At 41.2% G+C, this 25263-nt stretch overlaps 1 protein-coding gene across 2 annotated transcripts in view; it reads left to right on the forward strand.

The window, feature by feature from the left end:
• The first annotated feature begins 2565 nt into the window (after positions 1-2565).
• cachd1 (cache domain containing 1) overlaps positions 2566-25263 on the forward strand; it is an 85790-nt gene continuing 63092 nt past the window's right edge. For both annotated transcript variants that reach the window (XM_074668201.1, XM_074668202.1), the window contains exon 1: positions 2566-3152. In XM_074668201.1, coding sequence (XP_074524302.1) covers positions 2904-3152 — 249 coding nt within the window. In that variant the 5' untranslated portion in view covers positions 2566-2903. The remainder of the gene's footprint in view (positions 3153-25263) is intronic.

Consider the following 25263-nt stretch of genomic DNA (forward strand, 5'->3'; position numbering starts at 1 on the left):
TTTTCTGCATGAGCAATAGAGGGGAATCAAATGATCCATGCGTGAAAGAGACATATTTTTTGCCTGAATGCCATGCTGCTTATCTAGATAATCTACCACAAGTTTTGAAGAAGCAGTAAGATGGCTGTGAAGAGGCCAGATGTGCAGCTGCAAATCAAATCCACTCTGCTACCCAGTGAAGTAGAGACAGGGCACTGATTTAAGGTCAGCTGTTCGATGGGCTGGAGTGCTGTTATACTTCAAAGTCTGCGCCATCTTTGCCTTGACTGCAAGTTGCTTCTACATACAATTTATCCGTCATAGTGCATTTCAGATTATTATTTTGCAATCACAATATGAATTGCTCAAATGTAAAAGCTTCTGATCGCCTTCAAAGCAGCTCAGCCAAAGTGGAAATGGAGCTGCACCAAAAACCAGAACTGGAGTAGGGCAGGAGTGGAGTCTGTGCTGGCTGCTCCAGCTGATCAGCTTTCTCTTCTTGATCTGACTGCTATTATTACTTTACCCCAGTTTTGCCATCGTAGCTGCACCAATAACCGAATGAAAAGAAATGCCTTTAAGTAAAAGTACCTCTGAACACTGGGTGCTCACACTGCCAAGCTAAACCAGCGCCCCCTTGACAAAAACAGTGATGTGCCCACCATCGTTATGGCACTACTCACGCTGACTGTCACAACTATTTGTTTGTCCAACCAGAAAGTATTTTGCTTGTAATAACTTGAGGAAACAAGGAGGGATTGTATCTTTGTTCCCATGCCTCTAAGTCCCCACATTTCTAGGGCTTTTAATTTCAAAATCTGGTTTTGTTTGTCAGACTTAAGGGAAAGAAAACTAGGGTTCACCATTAGTTCTGCTTTGCTGAAACCCCTTTCAATCACTTTATCTTATATTTTCTTGTAAGATTGTGATTGTGATGATTTCTGGGCTGAGGGAATATAGGCTTTAACTGTCCTCAGGAGAAAAAAAGAAAAAGTTTTAGAATGTGGAAACAGGATGGGAATATTGGGCTGTGTGAACATAGGGCTGACCCCAGCGTGCTATTTGGATAGTGCATCTAACCAGATAGCTTTTTGGCTAGTAACAGTTCAAAGAAGCAAGCTAAGGTTTGCTAGCTAACATGTATTAAGAAGCAAGCTAACTAATTTACCAGCTCAGTCACGGATTAGTTAAGTGAAATTGCAGAAGCTCAAAGCAAAATTTAGTTTCATTAGCTTGTTGGAAATTTGTCTGCTAGCCATTCTTAGCTACAAAGCTAATCAAGTAATGTTGCTACAGCTTTTGTGATTGTGATGATTTCTGAGCTGAGGGAACATAGGGTCTAACTGTCCTCTGGAGAAAGAAAGAAATGTTTTTAGAAACGTGGAAAATATGATGGGAACATTGGGCTGTGTAAACATAGGGCTGACCCCAGCCAGCTATTTGGGTAGCGCATCTAACCAGATAGCTTCTTGGCTAGTAACAGTTCAAAGAACCAAGCTAAGGTTTGCTAGCTAACATGTATCAAGAAGCAAGCTAAGTAATTTACCAACTCAGTCACTGATTAATTGGGTGAAATTGCAGGAGCTCAAAGCAAAATTTTGTTTCATTAGCTTGTAAGAAATTCGTCTGCTAGCTATTCTTAGCTACAAAGCTAATCAAGTAATGTTGCTACAGCTTTTGTGATTGTGATGATTTCTGAGCTGAGGGAACATAGGGTCTAACTGTCCTCTGGAGAAAGAAAGAAAAAATTTTAGAAATGTGGAAACAGGATGGGAACATTGGGCTGTGTGAACATAGGGCTGACCCCAGCCAGCTATTTCGATAGCACATTTAACCAGATAGCTTTTTTGGCTAGTTAGAGTTCAATCAAGCGAGCTAAGGTTTGTCAGCTAACATGTATCAAGAAGCAAGCTAACTAATTTACCAGCTCACGGATTAACTGAGTGAAATTGCAGGAGCTCAAAGCAAAATTTTGTTTCATTAGCTTGTTAGAAATTCGTCTGCTAGCCATTCTTAGCTACGAAGCTAATCAAGTTTTGTTGCTAACAGCTTTTGTAGCTTCCAGTAATGGCACTCACATTCTGTTTCATAATGGTTTGAAACTTTTTATGTTTTTTTGTTACTTTGTGGCAGGTATTAGCTTAATTTTTCTGCTAGCTTGGGTTCTGGTCGTACTACAACGAGCTGAGAGAGAAATATGTGGTGCCTGAACTTGGCTACTTCAGTTAGTAAACTCATTGTACACTACGTACTTACTACGGCAAACGTTTCTTAACGGCTGTCTCAAACTAAACACCGCTGCTTTGTTTTCAACTTTTAAATGGTGGCAAGCAGCGTTTAGATGTATTTTTCGCGCATTTAATAACCTTGCTTATTTTCCGTAAATTCTAAAACCACGTACAGTGCAGCGTGCTTCACACAGTCCGTTATTTAACAGGCCGATATATACATAATAAGGCTTTACTGTAATGGGTTTAATTTTTGGGGTCCACGCTGTGCACTATTTTCCCAGGGGCAGCTGAAGGCATCACAAACCCTGATCCATTGATCCGAGGATCCAGGCGCCGGCAGGACTCTCTGTGTGTTTCCACGCCTCCCACTTTCACCCCCATTGTGGTGAATCTCCGGCTCTCACACACTTTGCCAGACTTCCAGGAGTTGGAGCGGCTGACTGAAGACGGAACACCGACAATTTTAAAGAATAGAAGACGTCTCCTTTTTTACGCATGGATCTACTTTCTTCTCTCGGGGGATTTCAAGGAATTGTAAAGGTTTCCTCCGCTGGAAATGTTGGAGACTTTTCCCGGAGAGAAAGGGCGCACATACCCGCCGCTGCAGCAAAGTTGTAAAAGTAGTTTCCCTTGATTTTTTTCCGCCAGCAGTTGAGACTCGGCATTTCCACAGCCCGTAGACTCACAGCCATCATGGCGAGGTGGGCAGGCGAGAAGCGTCTGTTTTTGACGCCGAAATCGCGCGCTGCTTTCCGGATTAACTACCCCCGGTTTCACGGGGGCTTCTTGGCTTTTTCGTGGAGCTTCGTTTTTATATGGTCGGCTCTCTCTTGTGGATATTGCACAGCCGAGTCGGAGTTTTCCATCCTAGAGGAAGCTCAAGTTTTGGCCGACCAGATGAAAAAGCTGTCCTCTCAGGAGCTGGGAGTCTTTACTATGCAGGTAAGCGTGGAGGTGTTGTGCGCAAAATTGTTCCAGGGTTTGTTCGTGTGTAAAATGCTGCGCCACTGCGAGCTGGAGCGGATTTAAAAACCATAAGTGGCTCAAGCCAGGATGTCAAAACAGGCCTAAACACCAAGATAATGGGATAACCACAGAGGGGAACTTAATTGACTGAAATGTTGTGAAACAATGAGCTTTTCTGAATGTGTTGCTCAGTGTTTCAGTAGTGCAACAACAGGCGCTTTGAAGTTAGGACGTCCTTATCTGGGGCATCAGCACGCTGGAGGTTAGCTGCTCTGGGTTGCTTGTGTTTCACCTTTAGTATTCCCATAATCTGGTGAAATACACGCCTGTGTCAAAAGATCAGGCAATAACACATTTGAGAAGGGTGTGTGTCTGCTGGAAATGTGTCTAAACTGTCACCTACAGAGATCCCCCCAAGGAGACTGTCATGAATTATTGTAAAAAATGTTTGTCCTCAGACATCTCTACTAAGGTTAATTCTGTTAACTGTGATGTCTGGGTACAAACCAATTTGGGAGATCAAAACCTGTAATTCAAGTGTGTGCAGCATGGTGTGTCTGAGAAATTGTCTGTGAATGACACACACCATGAAATAACACAGTAAAATCCATTTTATCGAAGTTGGCTGCAGCCCACATGCACATTAACCAAAAACAGCTTCTGGACACAAAATAGCTGATTAATAACCAACAATAAAAACCAAAGATTCTTGTTTTAACAGCTTCCAATCAGCAGCATTTTGATCAGGGCTGCAACTGCAGATGTTATTAATACTAGATGATAAACTGATCATTTCTGTGGAGCAGCTGAGGAGTTCTTTGGTTTGTAGCTGTCAGGAAATAGAAAATGTTGGACGAGCTCTTAGGATCCAGGGTGTTTTCATCTGACAGAGCAGATGCATGTATTTAGTTTGCAGTTAAATGATGTATGTATTTAACAATTACAGACCAACACATTTGTGTATAATTGGAGCTAAAATGCTTCAAGTTCGTGTCTCCTTTGCCTCCGAATGAGTGTATTCCCATGTTAACATCAAATAGACCCTGACTAAATCATTGATTAACTCCTGGTGAGCAAATGTGCCAAATGTTTGCTGCTATTCTTTTTCTTTTGCAAGATATTTATGGTAAATTTTATGGGACAGAAGGATTAGCAATTTTATTACTTTGTAACATATTGAACAAAAATTATCAACAGCCACTCAGGTAATGAAAAAAATAAATGTTATTCAATGTCCAAAACAAAGATACAGAAAATTTAACAGTAAATGAAAACTGCTTCAGACATATTTGATATTTTTGTTTTTGACCGGTTAAACTGATCATTAATAAATTGAAAATAGTCAGATATAGAAATAGTTCATGCATCTTAATTTGATTTTAATCCCTCAATGTGGATACAGTGAAATCCACACTTTGCCACGTCTGCTCCTCCAGACCTATGTCCAGTCACCAAATGGCAGGAGGTGCAGGGTGCAGCATGCCGGGTGCTGCAGGGTGTTGGGGGATGTTTTGCACTTCAGAGGCAGAGGCGCTCTGAACACAGAGAGGAGGCAGTGGGGGGGCCCTGCCCTCAAATGGTGTTTCATCTTCTCGGCTTCCACACTGCGCTGCCTTCATCTCGGCTCTGGGAGTCTGCTTTGAGGTCTTCCTCTGATCCCCCTGGATCCGCCTTTGTCACCGCTCATCTCTCCATGAGCTCCAGACTGTGCTGCTTTCTGTCCCATTCCTGTTTGTTCCATCACTTTCTCAGCCTACCCTTTTTTCCTCCTCTACATTATTCTTGTTTTCTGTACTGGCTGAGACATACAGAAGAAATAATCACGCTTCTGTTTTTTTTCTCCACATGTAGAAATCAGGTGCAGAGGTGTAGCTAAAGGTAAATAATTTAGCTCTTTCGCTCCTGCTCTGCCTGTAATGTTTGCCCCTCATTTGGATTTCATGTAGCCTCTCTAGATCATTAAAATTATCCTTGAAAATATTCTGTAAGCGTCCGTCCCCGGTTCTGAGGAAAACCAGTTTTGATCATGTTGTTGGACAAGCTGTGAGAATCTGGCTTGGCGTGAAGCGAATGCTACTTTGATTGAAGTGGTTCATTTCATGGACTTGTCAGAGTGTTTTTTCCACCAAATGTACGAGATTTGCATCCAGTAAAAACAGTCAACATCTGCCCACCAAAACCGCGGCAGGAATCTGTGGGCCATGCTGTGTGTGTGTGGACACCTGCTCTGATGCTAAGATGTGGTCTGTTTGTGGTCTGCAGGTGTGTCTGCTGAGCTACAAGTTAAATTATCTGTCTGTGCTTTTGGCATCTTTGCTGTTTCCCTGTAAAATGAAAGAAGCAGTGATTTTCCATATTTTCAGTTTTATTTCCTCTTCAGTTTGTTTTTATCCAGACACTTCTCACTAATGTGAGTTCAGGTTTCTGGAGTCACGGAAGCTGTTCATCTTCTCCCTGAGGCTCTTTTAAAGTTAAAGCAGTGGTACTTCGGACAAGATCAGACGGTTGTGTTATCAAGCAACATCCTACCATTTAAACGTAATTCTACCCCGCTTCACTCCACCCTTCATTCTGTGGCAGATGTGTAATTTGAGGCTCCCTTGTCAGTGCTTCTGAGTCACGGGGTCAACTTTGTTCAATCTGTCATTAAGTTACTCAATTATCAGGGGACATCAGGGTGTACAATTTACTCTCTTCAGGTTTCAGACAATGTTTTTCAGCTGTTTGTTGTTGTTGCCAAATATAAAACAGTTTCACTCAGTCTCTGGACGTACTGAATCAATCCTCCTTAACCTGCGAAGACCAGTTAATTTCTCTCTTTTAATTATAAGTACAAGGTATTTATAGCCTTATGTTTGTGCGCACATTGTACATATCTTAGGGATGTTTTAAAGCCACTGGTTCTTAACTGTTAGAACAAACTGTTAGATTCTGACTAGGGCTGAACAATTAATCCATTTTAAACCAACATCGCAATGTAATCGACTGCAATTTTCAAATTGCAAAGGCTGCAATTAGAAAAACAAAGTTTCACTTACACAGACCTGGAGGGAATAAAGTCACTTGTACTTGTTCTCCCTTAAAAGCAGCAAAAGTCAAAATGCAGTTTTTTTTTCTGGCAAATAAAAAAACCCCTGTGGGCTACAAAGATCCATCCAGCAGATCGTAGAGCCATACCCCTTGGTCACTTTTTTCTGTATGGTTTGTTACTCTTAGGACGCGGTCACACTGGCTAATCGTGTGTGACCGCAACTGTACCGTGCTCAAGCACGATTCCCTTCCGTGCTTCGGCACGCTTCGAAGAGGTGGGCTTCTGCACAGTTTACTTCATGCACGAGCACAAGCACGCGGACGGCGCATGCGATCCATTACGTATAATCACCGCGAGCGCATCTCTTGACAATCATTTTAAACAAAGCGGGGGTGTTAGAGGGCTGTGTCGGGCGAAAATGACTTAATATAAGTCCTAAAGTCTAAAGTTGTAGCAGTGCTCTCTGTGTCTCATTGTGCTGACTCTGATGAGATCACACTTCATATAAACAAATGCTTCATGATGACGTAGGGGGGCCGTGCGCGTGTCTGATACCCGCTAAAGTCTGGTTCATATTGGGGTAGTGTGACCGCCGGCCGTACTCTCCAGCTGGGGATCGGCACTGCAGGGGGACAATCGTGCTTGAGCACAGCACGTTTTGGATGGCCAGTGTGACCGGGTCCTTACTGACAACTGGAGGGCAGTAAAATTTCACTGTGTTCCTTTTTCTTTTTCAATTAAGAAATGCAAAAAAGACTTGTTTAAATGCTAACAGTATCTTTTGTTGGTTAGTCATACTATAAAATGACTTAAAACTTGTGTTAAGTGAACAATGCAGAAGATACCCCCCCCCCCCCCCAAAAAAAAAAATAAAAATAATAATAATAATAATATTAATAATAATACGTTTAAAAGGAAGATAATAATAGTTTTAAAAAAACACTCAAAATTCAGAACATTTTATTTGTCACTGCTAAATATGGGATTGTTTTGCAGAGTGTGGCTAAGGTTAGCAGAGCTAGCACCACCAACCTAGTACATGTCTGTGCTAGCTACACAACCAGTCTAGTGGTTATTTTCACAATAAACCAGATAAAGCTGACATACAACTTCAAAAACTGCCAAAATGTGCTATATATCACACACCAAAGGTCATCTGTGCTTGATCTAGGTAGTACAGCATCCTGTTAGCAGCCATGAACTGGAGACACAGAGGAACAGAAACAGACAGTTTAACACCTGGTTGTTGTTACTAATATTGTGACTGCAGCTGTGACTGGTACAGTCAGACAAGTTGTCAGAAAATAAACAGTGAATGTTGAAAGTCAAAGAATAAAATAAATGTTACGTGGCATGTAAAAACACAAAATGATAATGGTTGTCCAGCACTAAAGTTCAGTTCATTTGATTTATGGACAAAAGAGGCAGTTTTCCATTTCAGTGAAACCAAAGTGACATACAACAAATAAATACTGTACTGCTAATTGTATTTTCTGGACCTCTTTTTTTATTTCTGTGTATACTAAAACATTTATTGTTAGCCACATATCGTATCACTATATATATCCCACTGTGTTGTATCATGCTGTACTTCTCCAAATTGCGTCTTATTGTACTTTATTGTGACTTATTTCATTGTAATGTGTCGTATTGTAACCCACTGTGTTATCGTATTGCGTTGCATTGTTTTATCTTATCATGTCCTATCAGGAGTGATTCTCTGTCTGTGTTTTCCTTCTTCTTTATTTGCTTCTTTTGTGTTGGTGCCCTTGAAGACTTGTTTTGTGTTTGTTTGTTTGTTTGTTTGTTGGATGCAGCCTGACTTCATCTAAACACTTTACTTTCTGTCTCCCTCTCTCTGAATCCAAAAGTTTTAACAGTCCCTCCACATTCAGAAATGTTTTCATGTCATTCTGAATAATTTATGACACTGATATCTTCCTTGGGACTCTCAGTTTTTGTAAATGCAGGCTGTATTCTCCATTGTCTGTAACTAATGAGGATTTCATGTCAGATTTTCTCCTACTTACCGTGGGAGATTTTAGAAACCAATTTGGACCAAGATGTGGATGTAAATATGAAACAACACAAAGAAACTTACACCCTAAGACCTTGAAGAAGAGCTCATTTGTGATGGTATTTACTCTGTTGGCTGTTTATTTACTAAAGACATTTGCCTGTGTTAGTTTTAAAGTGGGGTTATCCACAGAGAAGTGTGGTTTGCCATTGAGCCTGGCGCGTCCAGTATCCAGTGTCCTCTAATTGGATATTGATCGTAGTTTCAGGTTTGTGCAGGAAAGTAATAAATTGGGGTCTCTCCAGTTTGTTAAGAGTCTGTGATTTTCTGTGTTGGGTTTGCTCCAAGTGAAACACAAGTTGAGAGACTATCACAGAGCCCCAATTTCTTCTCTTCTGTTCTTTCCACATGTACGAGACATTTTGATTAGGGCTGTTTTTACTATTTCCCATTTTTTTGCCTGTTTCTTGGCTGCTTGTGCTGTGTTTCTTCTCTTCTCCTCACTCTATATTAAATCAAATGCAGAGGTAGACAGGGAGGGGGAGGGGGAGGTTTGAAGACGTACAGCAGGACATCAGAATTCCTGCAAGGTTCTCCGCAGAACAGCTTCAAAGCCTTCTCGCTGCACTGGCTTCATGACTGTGTGCTCAAACAGTCAAGGTTACTTGGAGCCTCGCATAGATGTCTCCTGCATGTGGGTACAAAACCAACACTCGTTTATTCTCTCTTGACTTTAAAGAACTTTTCACATGAGGTCTACACTCCAGAAAATTTCTAGAAAATCTTAGTCTGTCCCGTTCTTGGAGATTCATGTTGTCTTTGCAACAGGTGTGTTACATTAGTCAGCGCTGTGCTGCATGGCCATGGCACAGCTCCTTGCTTTCACTTCAGCCATAAATCGTGGTGTGTCTCGGCGGTTTATGAGCCATTCAGGGCTGAGCTGAACTATCTGCACCTCTCTTCTTTTTCATTTTACCCAATGCTTTCCCCCATCTGTTATTACAAAGTGTTTTTTCTTTCACACTTCTAAGCTTTGACACACAGTTAAAGGATTCTGGGTCCCACATTGCTGCTGATGGATGAATACTTAATAACTCCCAGTAAAACTGCTCTGTTTATGCGTGTTTCCTTTGGTGATAAGCTCTTGGGAAAACATTATATGACCCTATTTCAGAGCAGAAATTTGAAATTAAAAGTTTAGCAGTAACATGGAAATAAGGGTTTTATTGGGACCATCTTCATGGAAAAAACACAGCAGTCAGCCAACAGCTGCAGAGTCCCACAGCAACATCTGCAGGGTTTCAAGACTTGGAATGACTTTGTTTCAGCCTGCTACATTCCTGACCTGTCTAAAACTTGATGAAACAACCCAGATTTGCCGACTATTACCTCTATCGTCCCGTCACAATGTGGGGGAACACGGAGCAAAGAGCCACGCTTTATTAAATATGAAGCTGCTTGTATGTTTTGGACTGAGTCCAGGCACCAAGAGGCTGGGGCGCTTCTTGTATCTGACTGCTCTGCACCGTAGCGTCTCAAGCTTCCCAACTGAGCTCACATCAGACACGCTGATTCTCCAGACCCGTTCAAATGGAAAACGGCTAAATGGAGCCAACCTCGCTTTTTGTTGGTTACAGAAACATTACTGTATTTTCCAATCTGTAGAAGCCTTCCATTTGAATTCATAGATGGGTTGATTTGTTGTTGCATGTGTTTGTTAGAAAGCCCATCTTGATTTAGCTTTGCTATGAAATGTCTTGTTCAGTTTGGTTTCAACTTTCAAAATATTTTTAAAGTTGCCAAATAGAGGATGAACAGAATGGACTGATTTCCAAGTCACTTAGACAGAAATCTAATTTTTATGAATGAAGTTATCTCCAAAACGAACACACCCTGGAACAGTCAACGTTTTGCATGATTTCTTTGGCAGCGCCAGTCCCAGGTTCCCAGCATCCTTGGATTTGTGATTCATAAATGGTTTGCTAAGTATGGCTATGGTTAGCAGAGCTAGCACCACCAGCTGTTAGTCCTCTTTGTAGGTTAATCTCCACATACATAACTTTCGTCAAATGTTTAGGTCAGTTTAACAGCCTACATATTTATCTCCGCTTTAATGAACAAATTAAACCATGCTGCATTACAAGATGTCATCTGTGCTTGTTTGCATCCAGGTAGTAGAACACGGACATATTGTAGCTGTAGCTTCACTACAACTTGGAGAAAACAGTTGACCTTCATTTCAGGCCCCTTAAAGTCAATATATTTATAATTGCTTGGATCATTTATCAACAAAAAATATGGTTTGGGTGCCAGTTTTTCCTTTGACAGCACCAAAATTTTGCTAAATCAGATCAAATTATGCTCCATTAGCTGTGATGTATCAATACCTGATATCACATGTAAGGCAGTATTGTAGGCCAATATCAGCAAACAGATAGTAGTATCATAGTTTGAAAACTCCTCCCACAAATCTTTCCTGTGGTATAAGTCTGCTGGTTCAGAGCGATGTGAAGAAAACTGTTCAGAGATCTCTTCTCCTCCTTTCTCCAGAGCTTTTGGACAGCATGAGTCCCATTCATTTCAATCAAATCCCTTTAATTCCTCCTCTCCCTGTGTAAGTACAGCCCTGTGCACCGTCTCTTGGCTCCTGCTGGACTGTGGTCAGGACGCAGCACAGAACTGATGTTCTTCTCCTTCTGCACCAGCTGTTGTGGTTTAAATCTGTCTGTAGTGTCGCAGCCAGATCATTTATCTGACCGCTTTTTGATCCACCTCCCACATCTCCCAGCTGAAGAAGAAGGCCCCTCTCTGTGTTTGGCCTTGACTGAAAATGCTTTTGCAGTGATTTGCTGCCTCCTCTGCGTTCGCCTCTTTGTGTCTGCTTTTCTTGCTCTGTGTCTCTCCTGTGTCTCATTTTGACCTTCCCGATGAGGCAAAGCTGGTGTTAAAAATCATGACTGAAAATTACTGTGGCTGCTGTCTAACTGCAGTGTAGTTTAGCATGAGCGGATTAGGGAAAACAGCAGATACAAGTATCATTTTATTGTCAGCTTTGCCAGAGAGTAACAACAGGATGTCTGTGTTGAGTTGCACATGGGAAGAAATTTGTGTTTCTAGTGTATGATAAGGGCTGGTAAAGTTTGACTGTTTTAAAAAAAAAAAAAAGGAACACCAAAAGCTCAGAGTTGGCAAGGGCTTTTGATTTGTGATGTAACTTGAGCTACATTCATGACCCACTACATAGTTGTATCCAACCTATCAGCGTGACAGATGTTATGACATTGGAAGGGCCCCAGACTAGACGCACTCAGAAACACCAGCAGCAGTTACCTGTTGGGTTGCTTAAGTCCATTTGCTATTGGTGTGACCTCTGAAGTTGGAAATTCTTAACCTTGCAGAGCAGATAGACCTGCCTGATTCAGAAATCTTGCAGATCCATCTTGACAGGCTCCACTGACCAACGAATTCACTCGGCTGAATTCTTACCGGCCCATCAGGGAAGAGAGGCAGGAGTAGCGGAAGTGACGAGCAGATGTGACGTCAGCAGGCTTTTGTACTTGACAGCGTTCCTTTGATTCTTAAATTAACTTTACAGAAACGACAGCAGTCATCCAACACCATTATCACAGCTGTTTTTGTTGTTGGTGTATTTATTCTCAGCAGCGGTGCACATAAGCTACATCATACCGTGGCTTGATGTGGATTGGTCTGTGGTCAGTTTGTCAATCAGAACGGTTGTCCAACAACCAGCTGCTGATTTTTTTTGAAAGTCCCGCCTCTGAAAACAAATCCAAAGAGCTGCTACTCAGATGGACTGGTGAAACATTTCCATGGCGAACAAATAAAACTGTCCGTCTGGCGTGTCAGGTTAGGAAGTTCCAGGATACCGGTCAGATATTACTGATATGACACCCTGAATGCACCCTGAAGTCGTACTTCTGAAACCAAAACTAAGAGTCTCTAATCTTAAAATCTCTACTTTTGATCATGGTTATCAGCAACTTAGTCTTATTTTGTGAGATGAAGTTATTCACACTGATAGTACTGTGCAATCTCTGTAGAGATGTTAGCCACCTTTCCACCAAGCAGACCGGTCCGGTTTCCGTACGGCGCGCATTTTGTGGTGTTTCTACTGACTTATCCCAGGCCAGATCCCCAAAAAACGGGACTAACTGGCCTACTATTTTGGGACCCTTCCATATGGGTGCCAGACTGAATTGACCCGCTCTCAGAAGGTGGAGCAACACACTGCAGACTGTTAATTGGTCAAAATAATCGTCACTTACCCCCGCAGTAGCTGCATTTCTCCTGGCGGCACACAGACTTCTCTAACAAAGCTTGATTGCACTTTGTATCAAAGGGCTACATGCCAATCACAAAGAGGACAAAATGCTGCATGTCTTCCATCTATGCTCTTTGTTAACTGTGTCACGTTTTTCTTTTTCATTGGATTTATTAGCGGGGTAAACTGTGTCACGCTACTACGGCGTCACGCTATTGTTTGACAGCTGGGGCATGCGGCATCCAGCTTACACGCTGCCCACCATAAGAGGGCACAGTTTGCTGTGGAAACGCAAACAGGATCAGGCTTAACTGTACCAAACCGAGCCAAACCATACTGAACCGACCCAGACTGCTTGGTGGAAATGCGGCTGTTGTCATGTTGCTTTAACTATCAGGAAGTGTATCGTTATACCTCCATATTAGCTCACAATGCTAACAACAGCAGGGCTATCATGACCTATCAACTTACAAACTTTGTTTTCAACTCCTAACTGGAATGGGTCAACTCTGATGGGACGTACTTCCTGGCTCAAAAACCTGACTTTTGAGTTAAATTAAAGGCAGCATAATTCTTGCTAACATCTCTTTTATGTCATGGACTTGCACTTCGACGCTTTCAATCATCTGCTATTGGTAAAATGCCAATAATATAGAACTCTGATGTTCCTATTTTGAAATCAGATGGACCAAATATAAGTGGTATTTCTAGAATTAAATGATGAGCTCTTAAAAGAGGATTCAGACCAACTTCACTCTAATTTCCCAAAGCCAAGTTTACGGTCCAAAAATTAATTCAGGATTGTCCGTTCACACACACTTCTTTCATTTTCTCAGACAGGGTTTTAATTGGATTCAGTGATTTAATTATCAATTAATAAAATATGAACTTAGCTTTTAAATTACATGCCATTATAAATTGCCATATAACATTTAGTGTATTGAGACGTAAGCAGACATAGTTGGCATTTTAGTTTCCTCTCAGACTTGTGTGTTGTATCATCATAAAAGTTTAGATGTATCTTCTTTCAGCTGATTAAACAACTTTCATCATGCTTTCATCAGTAATTTCTGTGCATGAGACTGAGTCCTGTGCATCAGTTTACAGCCAAGCCCTGGAGCATCTCAGGGAGAGTATCTGACTCTCTGCTCTGCTTATTAAAGAGGAGAACTAATTAACTGGCTTTGTTTTATCCGCTTATTCCCACTTTTCTTAATGATTATCACTCCCTCTTTTACCTCTCTCTCTTTATTTCTCATTCACTACCAAACCCCCCGGCCTTGTCCATCCACACACACACACACACACACACACACACACACACACACACGTCATCCACACACACACACAGAGTGATAACAAATGCACTCAATGAGAAAGAGAGAAAGGACGCTTTATTGGTGATCCAGTCTTTGTGTTTTTCCCCCATCCAGATTCCTGCCAGTGTTTCTTAGTTAGCTCTGACAGGGCTGACCTAGCAGTGTAAGCCAGGGGACCCCGGGGCCACCCCTTAGCAAGTCAGTCCCTTCACTCACCACAATGGCCAAGACTCAAAATGAACTCTCCCTGAAAGAAAGAAAAGAGGGGAAAGGGAAGAGGGCGGAGGCTTGTGGTGGAGGGAAAGGGGCAGCGTGCTGAAACACCCCTTCGGGAGAGCAAGGAGAGTAGAGGGACCAGTTCCCTCCCCCAGACAGGGTGCTTTTTAAGACCCCCATCCCCCTTCTGGTACTCACACACTCACTCCTGCAGAAGAGGCTTTGCATTCTCGATGAGGAGCGAGTTGGAGCTCCTACTGTGGAGAAGCAGATCAGACTGTTTTTCATGCCTCTTTTCTCTCTCTCTCAGAGCGCTTTGTTGCAGACACAAACCCTCCGTTACCCCAAACTTCACAGTTGTTGAGGAGTGCTTTTTTAGAGCTGCCTCAAATTTCCATCTTTGTTTTTATGCTTGTGTGCAGTATTTTAAGTTTAGATGGGTGTGGGTTTGTGTCTCAGGGGTCTTTGGGCAGAGGGCTGTGGGGTAGACCAAAAGAGGGAATAAAAAGTTTAAAAGAGCATGTGTAGCCCAAAAAAATGTGATGGGCAAAATGCTTACACAGAGAGTAAAACTATCTCAGTTTCTTTGCATCTTCGCCTCTGGCAGTGAAAAATCACAGTCACATGAAACAGTAAACATCCAGTCATTGTGTCGTGACTTCAGTCTCTGCAGAGAAATTAACTCCATTGAAGTTATTTTTATAAACTGTGGAAAGTGTCTTAAATTTTTGATGAAGGCTGGTGCACCAAATTAAGAGGAGAGGGAGCTTTGAACTCTGGAAGCTTGAAGTGTTTGAGTCGGTGCATTATCAACCTTTGATGTAGCTACCATTACTTACATAAGCTACAAAGTAAAGTTTGAACACTTCTGCCTCTAACCATTTTTTCTTCTGAACACTTATGGGCTCTTGGATAAAACTTGTAATTAACTAACTTCACTAACTGCTCAAACTTTTTACAGAGGTAGAAATAAAGAATGTTGAGGAACCAGGCTGTACTTCTACAGGTTTTTTTTTTTTAAGTTCCAGACAATAATCTTTTGAGTGTCCAGTAATTAAACTTTTGTTGCAATCATGACAACTCTGATGTAGAATACTATTAAAGAGGGGATATTATGTTATCTCATATTTTAAAAATGGATTTTAAGGATTAATACAGGATGTCCATACCTAAAACATGCAGATTTTACAACTGCTACACATCCATAGGTCATGAAAATCCCTAAATCCATCTGTAAGCTGCTCACAGAGGTCCTTTCTTACAATAGGAAGATACTTGCTGAAATGATGAGATCATTGCTTAAAGTTATCAGGACATGTTGGAGGGTTAGGGCTTCAAACACCAAGGTTTTTCCATGGCTCCGCCCCTGACAGACCTCCAGAGGGCCAGCCAATCAGAAGGAAGGGGGTTTGTGGAGTGGGGAGCCTTAAAGAGACAGCAACTGAAATGAAGCAAGACCAAATCAGTGTTTTTAAAACATCAATTTGAGAAAATTAGGGATTTTGTTTTTGAGCTGTAAATCATGTGAAGTTACTTCAGGGTTATCAGAGAACAGTACGACCCCTTACAAAAGTGCAATGTCGCCTCTTTAAAGTTATCTTATGTTTGGGATATTGTACATGAAGTGGGTATTTTTATAAGAATGAAACCTCATCTGTTATTGCAACCTGCCCACTATACACTATTACATTACCAGACCTAACAGTCATGTAGCTGTAGCCCTGTCTTTATATGGCGCTAAAGGTGGAAGATAATTAGCATAGCTTAGCATAGAGATAGGAAGCCAACTTGAAACAGCAAGCCGGGCTTTGTGGGCTCTGTCATTTTGTGCTTTGAGCTGAAAGTGATGTACAAAAAGATGTTAGATACATCACTGTACAGGAGAAAAACATCCTCAGTCTGTTTGTTTTCCTCACACCTTAAGGTCAGCCGAGCTGCCTGCTTCAATGTCTCCTGTTTCCATCTTCTCTCTCAGCTTCATCCTCTCATCTTCTCGGCTCCGTGCTCTTATCTCTTGGTGTAATTGTGTCTGTGGGTGGAGCTGTGTGAAGCTGTCCTGTGCCTTTCGTCTTCTGCTGCTTTGCCTCCTTTGAAGAAAAGTCAGGAAGTGACCTGGGCTAATGAGTTGAACTTTGGACTTTTCTGCTCCATTCTCTCTGGAAGACGAGGCTGGTCTGAAGATGAAAAGGAGATATGATGTTTATACTCGTGCAGAAAAAAATAGCGAGGGGCAATATTTGATAAAGATTGTTAATTAGGAGACGGGGAGTGTCTGGGCTCTGGGTGTGAGACGACAAATGAGGACACAGTTTTATTCTTTTTAGACGCTCCAAACACACACAAGCACAATCTCTGTCTATTTCTTTTGGGATCCAAATCTTGTTTTCATGAAGACAATCCTTGATATGAGCAATAGCACTTCTGCACTGACTTCATTTCTCATGATCAAAAGTTGTGGCTTGATTTAAAAGCCATGTTTCTTGTTTGCAGAAAATGTCTCACTTATGTGAGTCTGTGTTAGATAAACTATTAGGGTTAGCCAAGTCTACTAAAAAATCTGTGAATACATGCAGGGAACCGAGGCGTTTGCCTTATTTAATGTTGGGACACAACTTCCTTGCAGGTATTGCACCACCTCATCTTTAAGTAGATTTCTCCGCAAATCTTCAGCAGCTTAGCATTTCAATGGACTTCTCCTCCCCCCTTGAGATTTCATCCCAGCAGTGAAGAGAGCTCATTTAGATCAGGCGTGATAACACAGTGCTTTCAGAGCATTGAGCTCGGTGCCTAAATGATAACTTTAAAGACCCATGGTGGTTCCCAGACTCATAAAAACATATTGCTCGTGTTGTGTGGGGACCATCTTGATAACATCTTTAAGAACATTTTACATCATGGTGGTGTGTGTGCGGGCTCCTTTTGTGTGCACCTGGTTTGATTTCACAGCTGAACTCAGAAAGTGTTTGTTTTGGTGAAGGTGGATAGGATTATTTTGTCTTTGTTGGTATTAATTTGTAGAACAGCCATGAGTTTGGTATTTAGGGGGGAAAATCACACCAATAAAACGAGGTACTTTTCACATTCCTGACGTCAGCATCAGTGTGATCTCCTTTCTGCTGTCTGAAAGAAACCCCACTGTCAGAGTGTGATTGAGAGTTTTTGTTTGCCCATCCAGCCTGAATCAGCACTGGTGGTCCAACTGAGAGATTAATATTCAGCCAGTTGTAAAGCAGACTGGTTCTTCTCACTTCCCAAAAATCTATTTGTGTTTCCTCCTGCTGGAGCCCAGTTTACTGTTTCTTTCAGTTCTTTACAGTCCAATCCCATCCCGCCAAACTTCTATCTCCCAGACGTTTTTTCTGTCTTTGAACAAGGCCTGCTCAGTGCCAGGTTTGGCTGTCTGGTGCCATGCCAGCTTCCCTCGGTCTGCCTGTCTTTCTCTCTGTGTAGCTCTGGGGTTGGCGCTGTCGGCCAGCTGGGGATTCTGCTGGCAATGCTTGGCAGCTGAACACTGAACAAAAGCCCATCTACACATTCAGCCTTTTTTCAACATTTTGTGGAACTTGCTTATTCATAAACAATTTATAAACAACCTTGAATGATCTTTTTATTCTCTAGTGAAGCTCTGCTTTTTCCTTTGTCACACATCCATTTCTATGCCTGGCTTTCCCTTATTGTTAACCAGTCATTTAGGCTGGTAGACATAATTAACTTTGCTTCATTAAAATTGCAACATGAGTCCAAGTATTTGAATCCAGATTGCCTAAACTTGGTCCGATTTTTTGGTTTGATCCACAGGGTGAAGCTGTGCAGCAGCTTTTAACCCGCTCTGTTTTCAGGACTGCCAGTCAGCAGCCGAGTCAGACCTTTTACCTTCTTCCAGAAACATTAGTCCTTCACTGTGACTGTGTCCATGTGTGAAAGGGCTCTTTGCCTGATACTGAGCTCTGTGGGAACAGGGACTTTGTCTGTGCCTGGGTCCATGTGTGCAGAGCGTGTAGTGAGGTGGTTTTCATTCTTTTGCCTGCTTGGTGCACAGAGTGGCGCAGTGATATGAAGACATCAAGTCAGGAGACTCGAGAAACAGCTGGCTGAGGTGTTTGGATCAGGAAAGCTTCAAGGTTCTCTGGCTTTCACATGAATTATCAGGAGGCTAAGTTTGTTTAGAAATATCTAAAGTTTAAATTCCATCACTAGTTAGTTTTGAAATTAGGGTCTGAAACATCGCTCCTCTTGTTTTGTTCCTGTGGCTTTCTTTGAACCTTTTTTTCTGATCACACGGTCTCAGTATTGAATCAAGTCAGAACAGAACTTTAAATGTGTAAATGATCAGTTACACGAATAAACCCCCTCTTTTTACTTAACTTGAAGTTCCAGGGAGGAGTTTTTAGCTGAGTTTAAAAGCAGCCTAAAATTAACCCTAGTTCCTCTATTTAAGCTACAAAAACAAACTAGACTGTCATTAAAAAAAAAAAATAATAATAAAATAAACCGATGCTCTTAGTCACTTTTAAGGTTTGAAACTGCTGCTGAAGGGTAGGCGCCAGAGTAAAACATTCTGAAAAACAGCCTGTTTTACTTTGACTGTGGTTGACTAGATATGCTATTATGCTATAATGATATTACTGCAGGTAACATTAAAAGTTGATCACCCCAGTCAGTATTTACCCATTACTGAGCAGTCACAAATTTTAATCCAGGTTAAAAAAAGATACTTAACACAAAAAACTTGACAACAGCATCAGTAATAGAAATTCAGACATTTTTTTAACAAGTAAGAATGGGTAGCTTTCACATTTGAAATGATTCGGTAGCGATACCCAGTACCTGGCAATTGGTACCAGTACTCAACGGTACCAATTTTTGGTACTTTTCTGTGTTTATGTGATATAAATATCAATTTGTTTAATTGTAGGATATAATATGTTTTCAATGTATCACATTTATTCTTCAGTCTATGACCTTGCAATGCTGTGTTGCATTGAAAATCACCTACTTTTCCACTCCCTCACTCCTGACAGAATTCGGTCAGTACCTATAAAAGTAGGGCTGGGTATTGCAAAGAACCTCACGATTCGATTTTGATTCTTTAGGTTGCAATTTGATTCAATATCGATTCGGTTTGATATTGAAATAAATGCTTCGATTATGGATTTCCATACCCCATGTGAACATATGTGGTATGTCACGTCACCTTTTGGAGCATTAAAACAACCCAGTCGTCAGACTTTAAAGCTGAAGGATCTGGCTTTATGTTTCTGCTGCTGTTTTGGCTATTGATTTGGACAAAGCAATACTAGGATGCATCAATTCATTGATGTTTTTACCCACCCCAATAAATGACCTAATTCAGTACCCATCCTTGTGAACAAGATCTGTGTTATATGAGAGAAGTTTTTCAGTCTTTTCCTAAAATTTAGACTGTATTTTTTGTATGATAGAAATAAGAACAGGGCTGGGTGATGTTATATCTCACTATATGGAAAATTGCCGCCCGTCATTTCACCCAAACCACAGAATTTGAATGTAGGAGTACCGTCTGTTCTTTAATGAGGGCTCCTATAACCCGGCGTTGTGATTTGAGTTTTATAGCAGAAAGCTGTGAGTAGAAGATTGGTCTTATGGAGGAGCTGTCAGACGTCTCCTGCATATGTCTGCTGCACACTTCAAAACACAAACCCTGCTCTCTCCCTCTCCTCAAATTCACCACTCATCATTTACATACCAGAAACTTGTGAATGTCCTTGGGGAAAACTGTCTCTCTGTCTCTCTTTGAAAGCACTCACACTTGAGCTTTTGCACACACCAATGATCGACTCATGAATGTGAATAGGCGCCATTTCCGATGTTTAGACAGCATAGGAAAGAAACCTGATGCATATTCAGTTAATGCCCCCCATAAGACCGCCTGCTGTCGAAGAGCTCTGCTCCACACGTTTGTGCAACACTGTCACAGTGTCTGTGCCTGTCATTTGAGTGTTAATGAATGTAAACAGTGTGGTTTTGCACAGATGAGACTCCTGCATCTGAATTTAACGCTTGAGATTTGAGTACAAACATTTTAATTAATTGAAATTTAGCATAAATTTCAGCTGTTTTCCCAAAATATTTTCACTCAAACACTGCTCCATGTCTTATAATTGTGTGCTTCACAGTAAGGAACACTCTGTACTTAATGTCATGGTGTTTAATGAGGAAGGATGAATGATGGTTATTTATTTTTAAATCATCAAAACATCTGCTTCATTCTTGCTCTGTAAATTTTTTGTGTACTGCTGAATGCACTTAGAAATTAATTCCACTTTGTGGGTAATGCTTCTTTAACTAATCAGAGAGTATGCTGAAAAAACTCATATTGCTGGGTGTAGAGGGAGAATTTAGTGCTCCATATCCATGACTAAAACATTTGAATATGTCGTTTTTTTCCAGCACATTTTTTCTAGGACAGCAGGGGAGGAGCGCTTGTTTTCCTCATCAGTGGAGTGGCCCTCGCTGGCAGTTGTGTTCACTCATGTCTCCACCCATCCTGCAGGATTTATTTTACCATATGTCATTTCCTACAGAGTACAACTTTAACATAAACAGAAGCTGAACTGTTCCTACATATTTAAAGCTTTCTTGGCACTGTGTGGCTGTCTTTAAGAGTTGCACAAAGTAAAGAAATTAAGTGATAAACCTGTTTTGCTGGACCAAAATCCAAAAGTTGAGTCCCACCAAAATGTTACCCCACACAGGATAGCATTTTAATGGAGTATCTCTAGCTGAAAGCTCATTGTTAGATACATTTACTCCTTTTTTATTCATAGTTAAACTCTCAACTTGTTAAATTCACGTAGCATTTGCTTTTGCACAGATGTTAGTTAGCTAGCTGGCTAGCTTGTTAGCTGCTAGCTAAAATGATAGAGTTGCAGCTGGACGAATCATGGTTGCCTGCAAGATTTAGTTGCAGACTTTGTTTAGTGATGTTATCCATTGTGATATTAAACCAGCAATTAATATTCACACATGTAAAGAACTCCTAAAAACACCCCAAAATCTTCAGGATTGGTTGCATGTATTAATGCAAACAGCCAGAACTTTCTGTGCTCTTCCTGCAAGCTCCCTGCTGGAATTTCTAAATAAAACCATCCCATGTTAAAGAACAATTTTTGTTTTCAAGACAAGAACTTCACAGATGTCTGCACACCTGTCTTCTTTCACATCACTTTGATACACATGCAAAAAAAAAAGGTGTTGTAGGTTTGTGGGCACCACCTGCCCATCACATCTTTGGACTAAGAGGGAAACTTAATGATGAGAACTTCATAAACAACTTTGGGAATTTCAAAAAGGAGCATTAGTCATTTCCCTGAACCTACTCCATTCACACTTGTTCGTGAACAGAATATAGTGGTCTTTTGTTTTCTTTTTCTATGTTCATTCTAATTTTCATAGTTTCTAGTTGCGAATTTTGTGTGAAAACTCGCAGACTGTGCCAAAACCAACAGGTGCACCTTTTTCTGCCTCTGTTTGCATTTCTTTTTTTGCTCTGCCTTTCATCTTAGCCGGCCTTTCATCTTTCTAGATACCATCCAGATTGTAAACATCACCCTCTCTACTCTTCTCACAAATACAGCCATGGAAAAAGTTATTAGACCACCTTTGTTTTCTTCAATTTCTTGTTTATTTTAATGCCTGGTATCACTAAAGGCATATTATCTGAAGCATACAATGTACATGGCAAAAATTGGAGCTGATTACACAATATTTTATGTCCTGTTTGACATGCTTAAGCTTCATATTATTCCCAGGGTTTACAAGAGACCATTTTATGTCATAAGCAGCACTGCACATGCAAAAGCCAAGAGTGGTTACCTGTCCATATTCAAGCTGTAGCATATTTCAGAAGTTTTCAGCTTTCATATAAAGGCTTAAACAAAAGAATTATTTAAAGCCACAAAGGCAGTCATCTTGGCACTGCAGGAAATGGGGATGAGAGAGAGACAGGTAGCCAATAAACAAAAGATCTGCAAGACAGTTGTTCATTATATCAAGAAAAAGCAAGTTGAACACGGTACTACCAAATTGCTAGCTGGTCGAGGCACAAAACATCTTACTTCCTCATGAGATGATCGTGCACTCATCAGGAATCTTTGTCAGACCTCCAGGGACCTTAAAAATGAGTGGGCACTGTTGAGAAATGTTCAGCAAGGACAGTTTGAAAGGAAGGCCTGGTTTTTCTTTGCTAGGGCTCATAAAGATTGTACTGTTTATTGGACAAAGGTTTTCTTCAGCGATAATTCCAATTTTAAGTTGATACTCGTGTGTGCGCAGGTGTGAAGTGTTGTATCTCCACAGAAAAGGCGCTTGGAGATGTTTCTTGTGGTGGTTTTCCCAGCTCTCTGTCTGCTATACAGAGTGTGCTTGTCTGTGTGTGTAAATGCGGAGCATCTGCGAATGCATTGGGGAGGAACTTTGCTGTGTGCGAAAGAGCATGAGGCAAAATGTGAACCCTACATTGTACCAATGACATCCTGTCTTGTAAATTAGATGAATAACATAAGGCTATTTAGTCTGTTAAATAAAAAAATAAGGTATTGACCTGATTTACAACAGAGGTAACTCTAAATCACTTCTGCTGTGATCTGGCGCTGTATGAAGAATACAAATAACATAACTTCAGTGTCTCGTCTTTTCTTTTTTTTATTAGCATCTATGTTTTCTTCATTCTTTTTAAGCTCATCTTCAAATGTTGAGGTTTTGCTTGCATCCAAAACAGCAGTCTTACACAAAATGTGTTTAGGAGTTCCCTTATAAAGGGAGGATTTGTTTTCTTGCGTGTATTTTATGTGTGTACTTTGGCATTGTGGTTTCCTGCCGCAAGTGAGGGTCCCAACTCATTAACTGTCCTTTAATTTACTTTTTTCTGTGTCTGTTTTCTGTTGAGCTTCTGCTGTTTAGACAGGTTTGATGTGGATTTATAATGAGAAGGTCAACATATTGGTATAGCTTTTTTACTATTCGATGATTTCGTGTAATTGCAGTATTTTTATGTGACTCTATATAAAAGGCATAAGCGTTCTTGTATATGAATTTCTGTAATTCAGCCAAGCATGGGCTGATGTTTTCCTTCCTCACCACAGCTCCCAGGTCGCCTCCCTCGGCACGCTGAGGAGCCAACACAAATCTTGTGTCCAGTTAATCATCTCTTGTCATGAAGATTAATACTATGCTGTGTTTCATTATGGCATGCATGAGTCAACTTGGTAATGCCATATTAGTTATGGTTAGAGGTGTATTTTCAGAATGTCTTTTGCTTTGTTGTCATTTATGGTGTGCTGAATTTTGACTAAATGTGACAAATGTGTTTTTTTTTCATGTTTTTGTAGAAGCCAGAAATTTTGGGAGGCATTCATTTGAACTATCTCTTATTAAAGAATGTTTCCAAACTAAAACTTTTGGCGGCAAAGAAATGATCTCAACCAGAACTCTTAATGACTAGGTCTCGGAGCATTGTTTTGGTAATTTCATCACTAACTTGCACATTGTTTCTGGAGAGCTTTTATAGCGCCAAAATAAATTTTAATTAGACAATTTTCTGAAAGTCTCTTTGCCTCACAAACTTTAGCAAAAGTACTTAAAACTTTCTGCATGACTAAAGGTTATTCTTAGGAAATGATAAGATCAAGTGGCAACCTCCAGCTGTGAGAGATGAAGCTAGTGCAGACTTTAGTTCCTCGAGTGTCCACTTGAGGTTGGCTTTGGAAGCTCAGGAGACCACATACACATTCATACAAAAAAGCTGATCTTAAAAGCAAAAAATTACAAACATGTTTACAGCCTGGTTCAATAAACAACTTTATCCTGAATACGTCACTATGAATCAGACCTCCTTTGCATCCAAACCATACTCGACACACAACAATAAATACACGTCATCTGACATTCAACCCAGTACGTTTCGACTTCTCATTGCTAAAAGGTAATACCAGTATCATATGCAGCTTAAGCCTCTCTGTAGAGTGAACCAAGCCTCCATTAATCAGTGCGTGTAACCGCCCCAAGAGTACATGATGTAGAACAAAGTGCCCCGTCTACAGAGACACCATATCACAGTGTCCAGACATGAGCTCACATCAGGCTGGGAAACCTGAGAAGGAGACCACCCCAGGAACATTTTTCCCTCCCTGCCTTGTGTCCTCTCTCTTCTATCGCTCCCACATCTCTCTGATCTGATGGCAGACTTTTTTTTTCTGCTGCTTTCAGTACACGAGAAAAAGTTATTTTCAGGGCTTACATTTGAGCATGTGGTGTCTTTTTCTCATTATCATAACAGCAACACCATTTCAATCACGTCATACATTGTGGCTTTGTCATACCCCAAACTGATGCTTGCAGACTGTGAGTAAATACCTCACTGATGAGTCCATAGCGCAGGAATGCGAAGATAATCCAGGATAGTTTTTGCAGACAGTGCAGGCGCCCCATTTGAACATCTTCTCTTCTGGCAGGAAGCGTAAATCAGAGCTGTAACTTTATTGGCGCTGTGTGTCGAGCCCTCTTCACTGCATGTCTCTGCTTCTCTTTTCTTTTACTCCAGCTCAGAATTTATCTGTCTCAGGTCTTTCACACTCTTGCTCTCTGTTTTTTTTGACATCGCTGAAGGGTCAGTTTGAAATTTTGGCCTTAGCAGGTTGTATCTCTGGGGTGTGACTTGGACTTTTGGTGCTGAATGCTGGCAGTAAGCCCTCTAGACCGAAGCCCTGTCGAGTGTCCAGGGGTTAAATGTCTGTGAGGCTTGAGCTTAGGCCCCGTTTACACTACAGCGTTTCATCTAAACACGCCAAAGCGCAGTAAAAAAAATCTGCATTTACACAGAAACGCAGAGGGACTGAAAACTCTTTAGTAAGCATGCCAAGCCTGTAGTCGGCGCTACAACTGTCTTGTCCAGAAGCCGCTTTTGGGGGATCTCCACCGAAGTAGAGTTGAGCTGATCATCTGATGTATTGGGGAATGGTAAGTGCAAAAGTGGAGCAACAGATGCACATTTTGTGCAAAGACAGTCAGCAGATACAGTAGATTGACATGCGCAAGCACAACATGGTAGTTTGCGACGTTGTAACAACGGTACTGTTGTACAGGCTCGTGAGGAGCGGAGTGTGACGTCAGTATTTCCACTGAAAATGCCGGCTTACCGTTTACATGGCAACGGTGTCGGGAGCGTTTCAGAAAAATCCCACTCT

Source organism: Halichoeres trimaculatus, unplaced genomic scaffold (assembly GCF_033239565.1).
Source record: "Halichoeres trimaculatus isolate MK-OKI-2021-1 unplaced genomic scaffold, fHalTri1.1 fHalTri1_scaffold_4, whole genome shotgun sequence".
Taxonomy (NCBI): Eukaryota; Metazoa; Chordata; class Actinopteri; order Labriformes; family Labridae; genus Halichoeres; species Halichoeres trimaculatus.